Genomic DNA, 18,211 nt, shown 5'->3' on the forward strand with positions numbered 1-18,211 from the left:
GTTCAGACACTGTGGCGTGGACGCCACGACATGTGTGTGATCACATCACACCCAGTGATGTGTGTTATGTATGATCAGTCTGAAATAAGGAATGTTAGGAAGGGACTAGTGGACAAGAGATCGAGTACAAGTCATTTTACTGAAATAGCTGCTGAAAATAGCAGATCTAAGTGAAAAAAACAGTCATTACGACGCCATCAAGGCCCACCAAAACACCTTTTGTTCAACTAAATCAACTGTAGATTTAGTCGACTAAAACTAGACTAACACTAAGACATTCCAGGCGACTAAAATGTGACTAAAACAAAATGATTTTTTTGCCCAAAAACAACAGTGGTTACCTTCGAGAATGACCTCCTTGCCGGTCTTCTTCAGGGCCTGCACGGCCTCGTCGTGCGTGGCCTCCCGCAGGTCGTAGCCGTTGACCGACAAGATGGCGTCGCCGACGTAGAGGGCCTCGGTCTGGTCCGCTGCCAGGCCCTTAAAGATCTTGGAGATGAGGATTGGCATCTTGTTCTCCTTCCCACCTTGGATAATAAACGAAACGAAACGGAGGGGGGGGGGGGGGAATGTGAAAGGCTGAAGGCAGAAATAGAGGAGGATGACATGCAACCCTGAGGTGGAATCAAACCAGAGACATTGCTTGTCAGTCAAACAACTAACCAGTTGGTTAAAGTTAGGGCTGGGCTTGGCTTGCACGCGGGGTCAGAATTGGGGAGATTACTACTCAAGTTGATTCCGTTTTCCCCGCTCGCAGACATCTTTCAGACCATTGTCAGAAAAAGGCTAATGTTAGCATTAGCTCACGCATAGCTGTTTTCCTCGAGAAACGTTTATATTTCGATCGTGATGCAATGAAAATTCAGATCAAAAATCACGCCCGAACCTCGAATGTCTGATCCACACAACGGACAGCGGCGTAGTTTTCGAGTAAAGAACCATAGAAGATGGTCATAATAACAGTAGTCTATACGCATACGTGGGTACGTTCAGGGGAGAGCAAGGCATTGCCTAGCACCTGCCTCAAGGCAAAAAGTAGTTTTTTTAGTGGTGGCACAGCAGGCACGTGCAGAGGGGACTGAGCACCTGCCCTTTAGCTCAAAGTGCCCCTTCCCTAAAATTTAAATTAAAACTAATAAAAGAAAGAGCAAAAAATAAAAACAATCCTGCCCAATATCCATGGCCATGGATATTTGGCAGGATTGTTTTTATTCTTATTTTTTTTCTGTCCACATAAGGGCATGTGGGGGGCCAATGGGGGGCCAATTAGGGCTTATGTGGGGGGCCAATAAGAGCTTATGTGGGGGGCCAATAAGGGCTTATGTGGGGGGCCAATAAGGGCTTATGTGGGAGGCCAATAAGGGCCATGAATATGTATTAAATGGAGTTACAGTACAGGCAGGAACGTGATGGCATGCCACCGCTACACATTCACATCTTCACTTAATAGAACAGCCTATTTAAATCTACAATCTGCAACTATTTTTGTGTGAATAAAAGGTGGTTGGCCGTGGTCTCACGCCTCTTCTTAGTACACTGGTTCCCAAACAGTGGGTCAGGAGTCAGGACACATTTGTGGGTCACAGACAAATTCTCCTTGGTCCCTTAATTTTTTTGTTTTTAATTATAAAAAAAAGTAATAAAAGAAATAAAAGAACATTGCCAAAAAAAAAGAAAAATCTAAGACATTCCATACATTTGAAATCATATATTTAAGAAGTAGTGAAAATAGCAGATCTACAAGCTCGGAACGCGGCGTGAAGCGAAACGCTGTGAGCTTGCAGATCTGCTATTTTCAAAACTTCAAATGGGACATTCTGCACAGTACTTTTACTTTTGGTATTTCAAGTACATTTTGATGCCAATACTTTTGTACTTTTACTCAAGTAGACAAGTACATTATGAATTCCGGACTTTCACTTGTAGCAAAGTATTTCTATATTGCAGTATAATGGATACTTTCACTTAAGTAAAACAATTGAGTACTTTTTCCAACCACTGTAAAACGCCCGGCCTGCTCCACACTGAGGAGACCGCTACCATGCATGGCCGTTACAACACGCCCTATATTACTGCTGCTACGGGAAGGGAAAAAGACACATCACCACCCACCAAACAACCACCCCAGCCCAAGACACATCACCACCCACCAAACAACCACCCCAGCCCAAGACACATCACCACCCACCAAACAACCACCCCAGCCCAAGACACATCACCACCCACCAAACAACCACCCCAGCCCAAGACACATCACCACCCACCAAACAACCACCCCAGCCCAAGACACATCACCACCCACCAAACAACCACCCCAGCCCAAGACACATCACCACCACCCACCAAACAACCACCCAAGACACATCACCACCCACCAAACAACCACCCCAGCCCAAGACACATCACCACCCACCAAACAACCACCCCAGCCTTCGCCCACATGTCACTCGTCTACGCACGACAGAAATAAAAAATGCACCACCCACCCACCCACTACACTGCACTACACTACACCAGCCCCATAACATAATCCCATGCTGCAGTGCCATCCTTCTTGAGCATTTCTCAAGTAACAAGTGATCTTTATTCTTTTCTGGCTCGGGCATCCATCCATGCACCCACGGACGGACACTGCATGGATGGAACATCATCTGGAAGGCCAGCAGCAAACTGTCCACAAAACATCCGCCTGGCTGAAATATGGGTGACCAGATGTTTTGCGTGGTGACAGTCCCTCATTTCCAAGAATTTTCAGGCGTCCCACAAAGGGAGACCCTGTCCTACATTGTGACTGTCGGGCATCAGTGTTCAAAACCTAAAATGCCCTAATAGTTATATAGTCGACTGATAGTTGGCTTTCTGTTGTAAAGCTCTCTCTCATTGTCTCTTTTCATGCAAGATGTGTTTTTAAGCCTGTCAAAATACAGTACAGAAATTAGGGCTGTGAATCTTTGGGTGTCCCACCATTCGATTTGATTCCGATTCTTGGGGTCACCATTCGATTCAAAATCGATTTTTAAATTATTCTAAAGCATTTTTTTTTCTAGATTCAAAGTTATTCTCGATTCAATACTACAATACAATACAGCTGCGCTGACTAGTACTGACTACAGTAACTTGAAAATGACTGAAGACATGTTTACTGTGATTAGGGTGAGCTTACATTTCATATCACAAACACCATGTAGTGAAAACTCCTGTAACTGTAACCAGAAAGAAAAACGATTTTGGAAATTATGAATCGATTTTGAATCGTTCATAATGGGAATTTTTTTGACACCCCTAACAGAAATGTCCCCTAGAAAACCAAATCGGCCATACCACCCATGACCAAAATTAGCGTTTTATAACAAAATGTGAGACACCAGAGGGGTTTAATAACAACATGATAGGCAATATTAGGCCTATGCTCGAATATGGCATTGAGTAATAAGTTGCTAACACCGTCCCGTCCCGTCCCGTCCTGTCCCGTCCCACACAAGTGATACTTCTGTCCCTCAAATGAACAGTGTGGATCTGGTCACTCTAACCTGCAAAGCAGAGGGTCCAGCTCCTCCACTGCCCCCGATATAAGCTTCTCCCGTGCCCCGAAGCCCACAAAGCGACACGTTGTGAGCTTGTAGATCTGCTATTTTCACTAAGTTGCAGTCCCGCGGGGGAATGTATAATTTCTCCTTTGGGTCACGGGCTAAAAGGTTTGGGATAAAGTGGTCAGGAGGTGCACACTGCACTGCACACACATCCCAGGTTAATTCAACGGGTGCTCGAACAAAAAGAACAGACTGCAAAAGAAAGAATACGTCTGCACACCACTTTGAAAGCTCCCCAAAAACGTTATTAACCAAGGCGGGGTAGAAACACAACGTTTCAGCTGTGGCCTTCGTCAGGTATATCAAAGAATATATCTAAACAGTTTGGGAACCACTGTTCTACTGGCCTCTCACTTATCAACCAACTTATGTGATCCCTAGACTATTAAGTCAACAATATTGTCATATCAAGGTTGTACCTAGTTACAGTATATATATAGTACACATTACAATCCTGAATGTATCCGTTTGTAACGGAAAAAGTGTACAAATGAAACAATTTTCTTTCAATAGTAAACTCTGAGTTGAATTACTGTAAAGTAACCTATTTTCGGCCTTAACTTATTAACTAGACCTGTCCGTGCCCGTCGCAGTCGGCCTACTTGCAGGGAACGATGCAATTGTTGCTGTGTTGTCAAACAGAAGTCCTTAATTGTGTGTTGCTGTGTCGGCTATGTAACGATGGCTTGTTGTCAGCCTGGATGCATTTGACACAGCACATAGCTGGAGATCTCTGTGGCTGTGTGCCTGTGTGTGAAGAGTGCAACCTGGCTGTGAGAAGTGGGCAAACTGACTGTGAAAAGTGTACTTGGCAATTCGGCCCACTGGCAGAGCCTGTTTGGTTGAGCCTCAATTGGCTGAGGCAGAGGCTGGAAATTGCACTAGAGTTCTCATTTTCTGCCCGAACCCGGGCCGGGTCGGGCCCCAAAAAATATGCTAATTAGTCGAGCCGGGCCGAGCCTCGGGCTCTGTGATTTTCTGTGATTTTTTATTTTTCTCCTTTTTTCAAGAATGTTATTATAATAAAAATAGCAATTATGTTATTTGTGTAATGTGTAGGCTATATAGCCTACAAGTATGTATTTATTATGAAGAGGGCTGCACTATGGCGATTCACTTGTGACAGGAGGAAGACGGAGGAGTGGAGGCGGGGGGCTTGGAATGGATTACTGACTGCGCAGGCAGAGAAACGTGAACGGTGGGGTGGTTGTTTAATTTTTTATACCACTGGCTGGCCTCTGGTTTGTGGCGCACCAAATGAGCTTTAGTTCATAATGCTAAATGTTTTATAAATCAATCGGATTATCACACGATAGACTGCAACATGACGAAAACAGTTGCACTGAGCCATCTCGTTAAACCCAGCTGGCTGCGATGAATAACCTAATCATTAGGCCTAATCAACGTCATATAGTCACCAACCGATCCATATCATTCTGTAGCGTATGATGAGCATGCAATGTTACAGTCCACTGCAGGCTACAGGCTATTTGATTTACAAAATGAGTAGTATTATAACCGCCTTCCTCAGTGCGGCGGCGGCGCTCTGCGTTATATGTGCCCGATTTAAAATAATAGATCTCTAAGCTGTCGAGACACGCCATGAGCGGGTGCGTGGATGGTTTGTAAACTTTGTAGGCTATGTTTGTTCTTTTGGACACCGAACGGGGACGATATTTGGGGTCTTGGACATAGCTTCACTTCAGAGGAAACTAAGGGGAGCTACTCACCACCACTGGAAATGGAATCCATTAGAATGAGCCCCCTCGCTCAGGAAGGACCCTCACTCAGACACACAACGTGTGTTGTTGCGACAATAACATACAGCCTACCGGTATGTAAGAGGAATATAAACACAAGACCGTGGCGCAAAACTTCATATTTACCCTGCTCTAATGCAACAAAAGTGTGTTCTTACATCCTCCATTTCACGATTTCAGCACTCGTGAGTACACACACACACACACACACACACACACACACACACACACACACAGCGTCTAGTGGCTCTGACATGTGCTCCGCTGCTGCGGCTCCGCCACGTAAATTACGTAATGACGGCCGTGTGTCCTGTGTGTGCGTCCGTGTGTGTGTCCTCACAAAAAAATAGCCGATCTGCATGAGGAATAGCAGCGCTCTCGTCGGGAGGGGGGCAGCACAAATATCCTACGAGTAGGGCAACCAAATGGTCAGCAAATACGTCCCTGATGCGAGCTCATCATTACATAAAAATGAGCCATGAGTTGAATGAGTTTCTGTGTAGTTTGCTCGTTAGCTGTCTCTCTTTCAATTATTTGTTCCACCTGTGTAGGCTACTCTCAGAAGCGCATTGAGCGTGTGTGTGTGTGTGTGTGTGTGTGTGTGTGTGTGTCACTGTGTTTGTCTCTTCTGCCGTCTGCAGGACTTTCAAATGATTGTAAACACAACATGAACATAGTAGCCTACTCTTATTATGCATATTGCATTCTCGCCGAGATATGTTTCTGAGTAATTAATTTTATTTTATAATAATTCAAAAAAAAAAAAAAAACGAATGGTTCAAGGCCATAAAATAAGATTCGAGTGCCAACCTTAACGAGCGAACATTCGAACCCTGAATGTTCGGGGGCAGCCTTAGAAGTCGGTGGGGCAAACGTTTCTCGAGTTACGTGCATTATACACACGCACACACGCACGCGCGCAGAGACGTGGCGCATTTATATTAGGATTGGTTCTCACTAATGCTCATTATAATATGGAATCATAAGTGTCTACTCACTCCTCTGTGTCTCTCAGAGGTGGGCTGTGGGTCAGCACGGAAATGTGCCTACCAATGACATCACTGTTGGTGTTGGATTCCAAGCTAACGGAAATTACAGCCTTACTGGAAAGTTAGCACACTGAAATAGAAAGCCACACATCCGTTTTAGTTGGGCATGGAGCTATTCTTAACCCATTTTGGACTGACCAGATTCTACAAATTCTAAATCATGACCGTTTTCTGAAAAATCTATGTTTCTATGTCAGTGGTTCTCAAACTATTTCATGTCAAGGACCCCCAGAATTATATGAAATTGGCCGCCAACCCCCATCCGAAAATATGTTGTTACAGGGACCCCCCAGAAGCAAAGATTTGAGTTAAAAACGTTCGCTCTGAAAGAATATATACTTCACATTCCACATTTTCACGATCTTTCAAAAATAGCAGACCTACGAGCTTGTAGATCTGCTATTTTTCAATAGCTAAAGTATAACATAATGCTTAAAGGGGGGATGACACGGCCCTCGGGAGGTAATAAGGCTATTAAAATTAGCATCTTGGATTATGACGTCAGATCGGGATCGCACAATTTGACCAATGAAATTGATCTTTTATCTGGGCTAAGGGCAGAGCGCCTCTGGGCTCTGCGAGTTAGCATTCCTGGTGGCTATCAACTCATGCTAGTGGTTTTGGTGTGAGACTTCATAATGGTTGAAAGTGTTTCGGTCGGAAATCTTCGTTACAATGGCATTGAGTTGACTTGTACGTTTTAGGGTAAACTGTTGCATAATCGCAATTTCGCGTGACGAGTTCCATGTTCTCTGTCCTCCCCCCGCTGACATGGCCTCAAACACGGCTAAGTGCTGAACAGGGCTCCGTGCTGGAGCCCTGGAGCTTCACAGGTTACCACTGCCTGTCTAGCGCCACAGCGCCGGGCTAACCTCTCTCTCTCTCTCTCTCTCTCTCTCTCGTCTTGCACGCATATGGACTGCCTTACGCACCGCCAGTCTCTCTCCCTCCGTATCTCTCTCTCTCTCTCTCTCTCTCTAAAACGCATTAATCATTGACATAGCGTTATTTAGGCTATAATGATCAACTTGTATGGGTGATCATTTTATGTATATCAAATATTATATTAACTCAAGGTAATTAATGCTACAGCTCTGAATATAAATGTCGAAACTGGTGTAAAATGGAGAATAAGCCTGTTGCAGTGTTGCGCACTGAAAACCAGAACAGGTACGCTCGCCCCTTTTCTAACTCACCCCCACGAAAAGTGAAGAACGGTCGCCCTGGGATTTCGAAAATCATGAATAGCTCGCTCCCAAAGTGTGGTTATCTCGCCCCACAGCATGGATATCTCGCCCCAAAGCACGGATATCTCGCCCCATGTTTATTTCATGTTTATTTTACCTTATTTCTCATATTAGAACCTTTAGAATCAATGTTGTTTGTCAAAGGAGAACATTTAGAACCAGTTTGTTGTTGTTGGTCAAATGAAAATGATGCATGGTACCCAGGGGGCAAACCACCCTTTTTTTTAGGAAACCTGCATTTGCCATGACCTCAAAGGTTGTCCACCAGAAATAATATCTATGACCCCATAGGATCACAACTTATATGGACAACCCAGTCAATTATTTTGCTGGAAATCCAATATGGCCGCCCCAATATTAGCCCCTATTAGTTATAATAGGGGTTGAATAGGGCAACATTTTAAACTGAGGGATATTTCCACGAAACTTCACAGGTTGATCAATGATATAAATACGAACATTTTTTGTATTGCAAGTTTCCATGAAATCCAATATGGCCGCCACAATATGGCCTCCATAATATTAGCACCCAGAAAATATAGACCGATTCCGTAGCTGGTCTCATGGTCGCAGCCTACGTATTTCCTGTAGGCGGACTCGACATAGCTGCGGGGATAAAACCCTCACCAGGCGCACCTCTTCCTCTACAGTGAACGGCAGAGTGACTGATGTTAGTTTGCCTCAAACTTTACTCCTTTACCTGCTTTTTTACTAACACTAACATTACAAAGATGCCCAGAACATCGAGATGAACCTGTGTAGTTTATGGCTGCTCCAACAGTAGTGGCAACATAAAAAATAAAATAAAACGGAATGTCTAATATCCACCGCGGTGGCTGAGACCAGAGCCATTGAGTAATGGTTGAGACGAAGCAGTGAAAGATACATAACGCCAGTGTACTTTATACCTCATACTTTAAATGCTTAGTATGAGGTATAAAATACAGCAGCCTTGTGTTCATAAAACAGAAAGATTTGGGTATTGGGTAAGACTGGCGATATGTATCTTTCCCTGCTTCGTCTCAACCATTACTCAATGGCTCTGGTCTAGACATTCCGTTTTATTTAATTTTTTATGTTGCCACTACTGTTGGAGCAGCCATAAACTACACAGGTTCATCTCGATGTTCTGGGCATCTTTGTAATGTTAGTGTTAGTAAAAAAGCAGGTAAAGGAGTAAAGTTTGAGGCAAACTAACATCAGTCACTCTGCCGTTCACTGTAGTGGAAGAGGTGCGCCTGGTGAGGGTTTTATCCCCGCAGCTACGTCGAGTCCGCCTACAGGAAATACGTAGGCTGCGACCATGAAACCGCTACGGAATCGGTCTATAGGTTTGGCTCTAACTTCTGAACCAGATGAGCTAGAAATGCAAACTTGGTGTCTATTTCATGGTTTCTGACCATGAGAGACTCAATGGAATACCTATTTTTTATTATTGGGTGTGTCTGGACCCTTATTGTGCATATTTACAAGATGGTGACTACCCGAAACGTGAAACGTGAAAAAGAAAAGAGACAATGTATTTTCTTTTTCACGTTTGCAGCCATATTGACAATATGCAAGCTCAAGGATATATGTCCCTTCTGGGCCATACATTAGCCAATGGATTAATATTGCTTGTGTTTACCAAAACAGTCAACAATCATGGTAGAAATCATGGTAAAGCACAATTTCGGGTAGTCACCATCTCCACGCTGTGGGGCGAGATAACCACACTTTGGGAGCGAGCTATTCATGGCTTTGGGGCAAGCCGCCTTCACTTTTCGAAATCCCAGGGCGACCGTTCTTCACTTTTCGTGGGGGTGAGTTAGAAAAGGGGCGAGCGTACCTGTTCTGGTTTTCAGTGCGCAACACTGCAACAGGCTTATTCTCCATTTTACACCAGTTCCGACATTTATATTCAGAGCTGTAGCATTAATTACCTTGAGTTAATATAATATTTGATATACATAAAATGATCACCCATACAAGTTGATCATTATAGCCTAAATAACGCTATGTCAATGATTAATGAGATGAAAGTTTCATTATACTTCTGGTGGTGACGAAGACATCACATGCCTTCTGAATGTGGCTATTGGAGAGCTCCAAGTTGCGCACGGATACTTGTTATTTTTTCCAGTGGTTCCTAAATGCTAGTTTCTTCGAATATATCTAATCTTCACAAGTTGTCGCGCTGTGATGCGTTTTATTATTATTAGAGAGAGAGAGAGAGAGAGAGAGAAGAGAGAGAGAGAGAGAGAGAGAGAGAGAGAGATACGGAGGGAGAGAGACTGGCGGTGCGTAAGGCAGTCCATATGCGCGCAAGACGCAGTGTGTGTGTGTGTGTGTGTGTGAGAGAGAGAGACCGCCCCCCCATATCGGTGTGTGTGAGAGAGAGTGTGTGTGTGTGTGTGTGTGTGTGTGTGTGTGTGTGTGTGTGTGTGTGTGTGTGTGTGTGTGTGTGTGTGTGTGTGTGTGTGTGTGTGTGTGTGTGTGTGTGTGTGAGAGAGAGAGAGAGAGAGTCGAGAGAGAGAGAGAGAGAGAGAGAGGGCTCAGGTTAGCCCGGCGCTGTGGCGCTAGACAGGCAGTGGTAACCTGTGAAGCTCCAGGGCTCCAGCACGGAGCCCTGTTCAGCACTTAGCCGTGTTTGAGGCCATGTCAGCGGGGGGAGGACGGAGAACATGGAACTCGTCTGCGATTATGCAACAGTTTACCCTAAAACTTACACGTCAACTCAATGTCATTGTAATTTTATATTTTGAAAACAAACAAAGCAATACTGCCTCATTAAAGTTGGTGTTGAGACTTTATATAGTGTCAATTACTTGCGTGAGACGGGGAGAGGTGGTGGAGTTAGCTGCTTTAGCAGACAGTTTGAGGGTCCAATGGAGTAAAGTAAATATTGCCTAATTTCCCATTTGAGCTGTAGTGTAGAACAACTAAATCCAATATCAAGCCACCTTGAGAATTTAGATAGTACAGTACTATCCAGGACTATACAAGTTATACAATACTGCCTGGGCCGTGGCTCAGCGGTCCAGGCACCAGGCAGTGTGCCGCGGGTTCGACTCCCGATCCCGACGGCCTTTACTGCATGTCACTCCCCCATCTTCCTGTCAGCCTACTGTCTGTCACACACAATTAACAGCTGTAACTCCCAATGCAAACGCAGTAGAGCCATTTCCAAATTGTATTCGCGCTCACTGAGTGTATGAGACAACTTCAGTCGCCAAAACTACATTGAAAGGAGCACATGAGGACAGCACCTGACACTCATTGCCCTCGTAACACATTCCCTGACAGGGACGAGTAATGCACTATACTCCCTTTCAAATAACACCGTAGCCTGCAGGTACAACATTTACCTTTCAAATAACGCCGTAGCCTGCAGGTACAACATTTACCTTTCAAATAACACCGTAGCCTACAGGTACAACATTTACCTTTCAAATAACACCGTAGCCTGCAGGTACAACATTTACCTTTCAAATAACACCGTAGCCTACAACATTTACCTTTCAAATAACACGTAGCCTGCAGGTACAACATTTACCTTTCAAATAACACCGTAGCCTACAGGTACAACATTTACCTTTCAAATAACACCGTAGCCTACAACATTTACCTTTCAAATAACACCGTAGCCTACAGGTACAACATTTACCTTTCAAATAACACCGTAGCCTGCAGGTACAACATTTACCTTTCAAATAACACCGTAGCCTACAACATTTACCTTTCAAATAACACGTAGCCTACAGGTACAACATTTACCTTTCAAATAACACCGTAGCCTGCAGGTACAACATTTACCTTTCAAATAACACCGTAGCCTACAACATTTACCTTTCAAATAACACGTAGCCTGCAGGTACAACATTTACCTTTCAAATAACACGTAGCCTGCAGGTACAACATTTACCTTTCAAATAACACGTAGCCTGCAGGTACAACATTTACCTTTCAAATAACACGTAGCCTGCAGGTACAACATTTACCTTTCAAATAACACCGTAGCCTGCAGGTACAACATTTACCTTTCAAATAACACCGTAGCCTGCAGATACAACATTTACCTTTCAAATAACGCCGTAGCCTGCAGGTACAACATTTACCTTTCAAATAACACGTAGCCTGCAGATACAACATTTACCTTTCAAATAACGCCGTAGCCTACAACATTTACGTTTCGGGATGAATTATAAAAAAGATCCGATTGTACTTCTGGTTCATGGGTCATGAATTGTTGGTCTTCAAAATAAAAGTTCATAATGAAAAGATTGTGACAGGGACGAAATATTTAATTAATGAATATCTGGCAGGGGAGAAACTGCAATTTCATCTCTCTCTCTCTCTCTCTCTCTCTCTCTCTCTCTCTCTCTCTCTCTCTCATCTCTCTCTCTCTCTCTCTCATCTCTCTCTCTCTCTCTCTCATCTCTCTCTCATCTCTCTCTCTCTCTCTCTCTCTCTCTCTCTCTCTCTCATCTCTCTCTCTCTCTCATCTCTCTCTCTATACTCTTTTAATGAAGGTCAGCTCCTATGCTGATGGATCTGCCATCTTCCTGAGGGCGTCCATTCTCCATGACAAATGTTGTCAATAATGTCAACCGTAGTTGGTCTCTGGCCTTCGGGACAGTGAAAAACGACACAAAAGGGGATTAAATCAAATTAATTCAGAATATATCTTTCACAGGTCGGCTCTCAGAGGTGATCGTGGAACCCAGGGCATTTAATTCATGTAATCCACAGCCCATATACTGAAGGGAGCCAGATACCCGGCCTAAAGAAAGAAAGAAAGAAAGCGGTCCGCTCCGGCCTTCACCGTGATCTACAAGGTTTATGACTAGTCATCTCTCTGTGTGGCCTGGCCTGGCCTGGCCTGGCATGGCCTGCGAGCAAGTAATACCACCTGGTATGGACGTTTGTCTGTAGCCTCAAAGTCACAAATGCTGCAACAACTAGACATTTGTTCAAAGATTGTTGGACAACCTTTTCAGAGGCTCTATACATCCACGTATGATAAGAGCATCCTAAGGTTAGCAAGGAATATCACCTCTAATACTAGCCATGTTTTGAAAGGAGAGTATAGGTTGCTGCCTTCAGGAAGGAGATATGGTGTTCCAGCATACAATAAGGTCAGACTGAAGAAGTCTTTTGTCCATCAGTCGACTTTTTTGAGGCTTAATCAGGTTTTTGGCCAGGACTAGACTGAGCTGTGGACATTGCTCTCTGCGCTTAGTTATGTCTCTATGTATGTAACTGTATTTTTTATGTCAAATGTGTGTATGTGTGTTGCATACAAGGCCGCTGGGCGGCAAGACAAACAATAAAGTACTATAATATATCATATCATATTATCATATGGGGCGGCGGTGGCTCAGGGGTAGAGTGGCTGGATGGAGAGAGAGAGAGAGAGAGAGAGAGAGAGAGAGAGAGACCTTGACCCCCGTTGACGGATTGTGGGTAATAGCAATAGTGCCTTTGTCGACAGCAGTCGGTGTTGTGTGAATGCCACTGACCCTCGGGGACCAAGTGGGGAGAGGAATGGTACTATTGGGCATTAGATCGAGAACAGATATTATTCTCGTATAAAATTCACTCTAAAAAAAGAAGTCTAGACATGGCATTTTGGTTGGTGGGAGGAAGACAAGCTCAAGTCTCTATGAACTAATGTCTTAGTTCACAATAAATGTCTTCACCCCCCCAACCAGTGGTGGAAACTCATACTGTAGAAAGTAACAGTACAGTAAAGAACCAGGGGGTCATTATTGATTCTGAATTGAATTTTAATTCACACATTAATCATGTTACCAAGATTGCCTTTTTTCACCTTAGAAATATTGCACGAATCAGTCTTTGGACGATGCAAAAACGCTAATCCACGCCTTTGTTTTTTCTCGGCTTGATTACTGCAATGCACTTTTTTCAGGACTGCCTAAGAAAACAACTGACAGATTACAACTTGTCCAAAATGCAGCAGCCAGAGTTTTAACTAGAACTAAGATGAGAGAACATATTACTCCAGTTTTGGCTTCACTGCACTGGCTACATGACTGCCTGCCTAAATATGTCCCAAACCGCCCCCTAAGGTCTTCCACTGCTGGCCTGCTCGCTTTGCCTAAAAAAATGGCAACTAAAAAATACGGGGAAGCAGCTTTTTGCTTCTACGGGCCGTCGGCATCAGGCAGCCTCTGTAGACATTTTTAAAGCACAGCTCAAGACCCACCTCTACAACATTGCTTTTAAGTGATCTTTTATTATTATCATTAGTATTATTTTGTACTCACTGTATTGTATTACTGCTTGTTTTTTAATGTCGTGGCCTTATTTTATCTGTTCTTATCTTTGTACCACTGCCTTCTCCTGATTTGACACTGCGTTATTGTCCTATTGTTTTAACTGCATGCCTGTTTTAATGCTGTTTTGTTTTGTTTTTATTATCTTTTCTGCTCTGTAAAGCACTTTGAGCTACATTTATGTATGAAAGGTGCTATATAAATAAAGTTTATTATTATTATTAATATGATTGCATTAAACGACGTTAAACAATGTTAAACTCACTTTGCCACTCGATTTGCCACTCACTTCATGCCTGCGCATACCCTCTATAACAGAAAACTTGTATTGCAAATAAATATCGGCATATTGTATCGAACGTCAATCAACTTGACCATGGATATTAAAGCTATTGGATATTGGCCAAGATTTTTATATTGTGCATCCATATTTCTTTACACGCAGAGGTGAGAACTACAACAAACAAACTGTGAACAAATGGTACTTTTGTTTGTATGTCAACATATACTATTGTTGTGACTTTGGTGTGAAATGAAAGCTTTTGTTGTCTTGGCTTGTTCCAGTCCATTACTGCCCTTCAGTCTGTCTGGCGCTCTGATCCCATAGCTCTGACTGAGACTTTCAAGGCTCTAAGAATAGCCAGTGTGAAAACCATTCAACATTTTAACCCCTTATCAAGCCAGGCAAGTTGACAAACAGCACATTATAATTTGCGACAGTCCCGTGGGTGTGAATGCAAAGGCAGCGAGAGAGAGTTTACGGACAGTAAAGACATTGCTGAGGAACAGAAGGCTGTCAGTCAGGAGATCAAACCACTTAGTAATATAGTAAAATAGTCTACAAGTACAAGCTCACAACATTGTAGACTGGCTATTTGTTTAGTCATTAAATGGTTCCCATATTCTTTTTCAATCTTAACATTGAAAACTGCAATGTAGAACTACTCCGTTACAGGTAAAAGTCTGGAATTCAAAATGTACTTGAGTAAAAATACAAAAGTATTTGCATCAAAATGTCTCAATGTACCAAAATTAAAAGTATTAATTACACAGAAGGTCCAATTTCAAATTTTCGAAAACAGCAGATCTACAAGCTCACAATGTGAGCCTCCGAGATGTATAGTGGAGTAGAAGTAAAAGTACTGGAAATTGTACCTCAAAACTGTACTGTAGGGTTAAAGGGCAAAGGTCATAGGTAAAACATTGTTCAAAATCCAGAGATTTTGAAGTTGTGTGAATTTCTGCCTCTGTGGGGGGTATTTATATTCAAATATCATGACCAATGGCATTGCAATGAAAATCAATGATGATGTTTAGGTGAAAATATATCTTAATTAATTAATTAAAATATGTTGTATATTGGCATATAAGCAATAATACCGGTATGTCAACATTTTAATGGCCTTTTTTCTTTCTTTTTTGGGGGTATTCAGACAGCCAGCAATGGGTAGAAGTAGCCTCTGTGACACATCTAGGGGCCACAATCTGCATTCAAAGATTCCCCTAGAAGCTTTGTCATTGGTCGATTTGCCTGTCTACTTCCTGATTGGGTCATTGCGATCGGGTTTTTTTCGACCAATGATAAAGCTTCATTCATCTTGAATGTAGATAGCAGCCCCTAGATGTGTCACAGAGACTATTTTTTTTTAGAGCGTTCTACCCATTGCTGGCTGTCTGAATAATAAAAAATAGAAAAAAAGAATCATTAAAATATTGACATATTATTGCTTATAGCAGCTTTAAGTACAGAACTCGAGTACATGTATTTGGTTACTTTGCACCACTGATGGTCACCGCAGCGTGATGGTGGTCGGTGAACTTTGACACGTATTATCATCATAATAAGTAAGTCACAGCATTCAGTCCTCCTCCTCCTTCCGCCAGGATTAACATGCTAATATCTCCTCCAGTTGACTTGACAGGCCATTAACTCCGACCTTGAGATGGACCAGTGGGAGCGATGACGACCACCTCACTCTCACAGATCCATTATCCAAACAACAGCTTCGCTGTTTTTCGCCCTTTCTAATCCCCTGCCCTGCTGTGATGGGTAACGGGTTACATGCACGGTATGTCAGTTTTCAGCGAACGACGCGATAAAGGGTCGTCCACACCTAACACACCCTTTTGGTGTTTTAAGCATTATGTTACACATTAGCTATTGAAAAATAGCAGATCTACAAGCTCATGGTGCGGCACCAAGTACCGCGCTATGAACTTGTAGTTCTGCTTTATTTTTATTTTTATCGTGAACATGTGGCTTTGAATATATTCTTTCAGAGCGAACGATTTGAACTCAAATCTTTGCTTCTGGGGGGTCCCTGGAACAACATATTTTCAGATGTGGGTCGGCCGTCAAATACATATAATTCTGGGGGTCCTTGACATGAAATATTGAGCACCACTGATATAGAAAACGGTCAGGATTTAGAAGACATTTTTTTAATTTTGACGTCAGGCCTAAATGGGATATTTACAGACTGTATCTTATAGTAAGTAAGTAGGTCGGAGGGGCTTATTGTCAGTATCAGTCGATAAACGGGGCCTTTATTCCCTTTCCAATGTGCTAGACTCCCGTTTCCCAAACAATGGGCCGGCAGTTGGGTCGCGGACACATTTTTACGGGTACCTTAATGTTTTGTTTCCTACAGAAATGTTGTTTTTAATTATTATATTTTCAAAACATTTAAAAAAAACATTTCCAAAACAAAGTTACAATTTTACCTATACCCGTACTGATAAATACTGTAAATGTATTGTTTTCATAATCTTTCTATACTCAAGTCGACGGCACGCTGGGCAAGACCTACGCTGTAGACGGTATCATTTGTTTTGGGCGGAAGTTGCGGGATTTCGGCGGAAGTACCGCTCAAGGAAACGACGTCAACATCAGTTTACATTCTCCAACAACAAGTGTTGTGATTGGTCCAAAATCGTGTCCGGGGGATAATGCATCCGACGGATGTTCCAGCCGGCACTTCCGCCCGATACCGCCTCAGGTCATGTGACCTGGCTTTTCTCTTGGCAGATGAGTAAGCCTGGGACCGAGGCTAAGTCGACGGTGGAGTCCACACACACACACACACACACACACACACACACACACACACACACACACACACACACACACACACACACACACACACACACACACACACACACACACACACACACACACACACACACACACACACACACACACACACACACACCACAACTACAAGTAAGACGCGCAAACACGGGAAGCGAACGCAGCTCGTGTGTGTGTGGTTGTGTGTGTGTGTGTGTGTGTGTGTGTGTGTGTGTGTGTGCTACAGCTGCGCCCTGTGTGTGTGTGTGTGTGTGTGTGTGTGTGTGTGTGTGTGTGTGTGTGTGTGTGTGTGTGTGCTACAGCTGCGCCCTCTGGTGGCGGGCGGGTGGTGTAACAGCGGGACACACAGACATTCAGCCCTTGCTGTCATAGTAAGTGTCACTTTCAGGGACCCTTTTCCACCAAAAGAACTTTGGTTCTAGAACTGGTTCTGTTCTACATTCTTGGAACCTTTCCTGCTTTCACGGAACCCACAGACATTGTTTTTGGTTCCTGTTCTGAACCAGCTTTTAGGGTTCTGAACCAATTCATTTTCAGTGGAAACACTAGTCTGAACTGGTTCAAGGCGGGGGGGGGGGGGGGGGGGGGGAATGAACTGGTTCAACCCCTGGTGGAAAAGGGACCTCAGCGTGATTTGAGGAAAGATAAAGACACTGGCGAATCCATCCAAAATAATTTACAGGGTGTCATAGACAGTCAGCAAGTTTATAGATTGTTATCAGTGTGGAATGGATAATCACAATTCTTTTTATAGTTATATTATTGGTGGGGACGACCCATTACTCTCCCAAATCAATGTTGTCGTTTTTGTGGTTTTTATGTTGAATAAAAACAAGTCTGTGAATGTCTCTTTCCTCCTTCCCACCCACCTAGTCCTTTCATCTCTCTCCAATCCCTCCCTTCCGCTGACATTTCATGTCAAACATAGTTCAACTCCCCACAGCTGACAGCGTGTCACACTGCCCCAGAAAGCCAGGGGTCAGCCAGCGGAGCCGACAGGTAAATGGAGGCATGAAGTGCTTTATTAAGCACTGACATCTATCCAGTTATGTGCAATGACGAAAGGCAATTATGCTAGCAATGTGTTTGTTGTGATACCACTGTGATGGGGACATGGGGTCAGGGGGGCTAATGAATATTGAGAAAGTATGCTATAATATATGGTTGATTAAAATACTGCGATTCGGGAGAAATTA

General features: G+C 43.4%; 1 protein-coding gene across 1 annotated transcript in view; it reads right to left on the reverse strand.

Moving 5' to 3' along the window:
- The window catches only part of snta1 (syntrophin, alpha 1), a 76,290-nt gene that overhangs the window by 47,407 nt on the left and 10,672 nt on the right, over positions 1-18,211 (reverse strand). Inside the window, 1 exon segment of the mRNA XM_083771061.1 lies at positions 342-527. Within this exon segment, the coding sequence (XP_083627187.1) occupies positions 342-527 (186 nt within the window).

This window comes from Protomyctophum parallelum (genome assembly GCF_964188405.1).
Source record: "Protomyctophum parallelum genome assembly, chromosome: 8".
In the NCBI taxonomy this organism is placed as follows: Eukaryota; Metazoa; Chordata; class Actinopteri; order Myctophiformes; family Myctophidae; genus Protomyctophum; species Protomyctophum parallelum.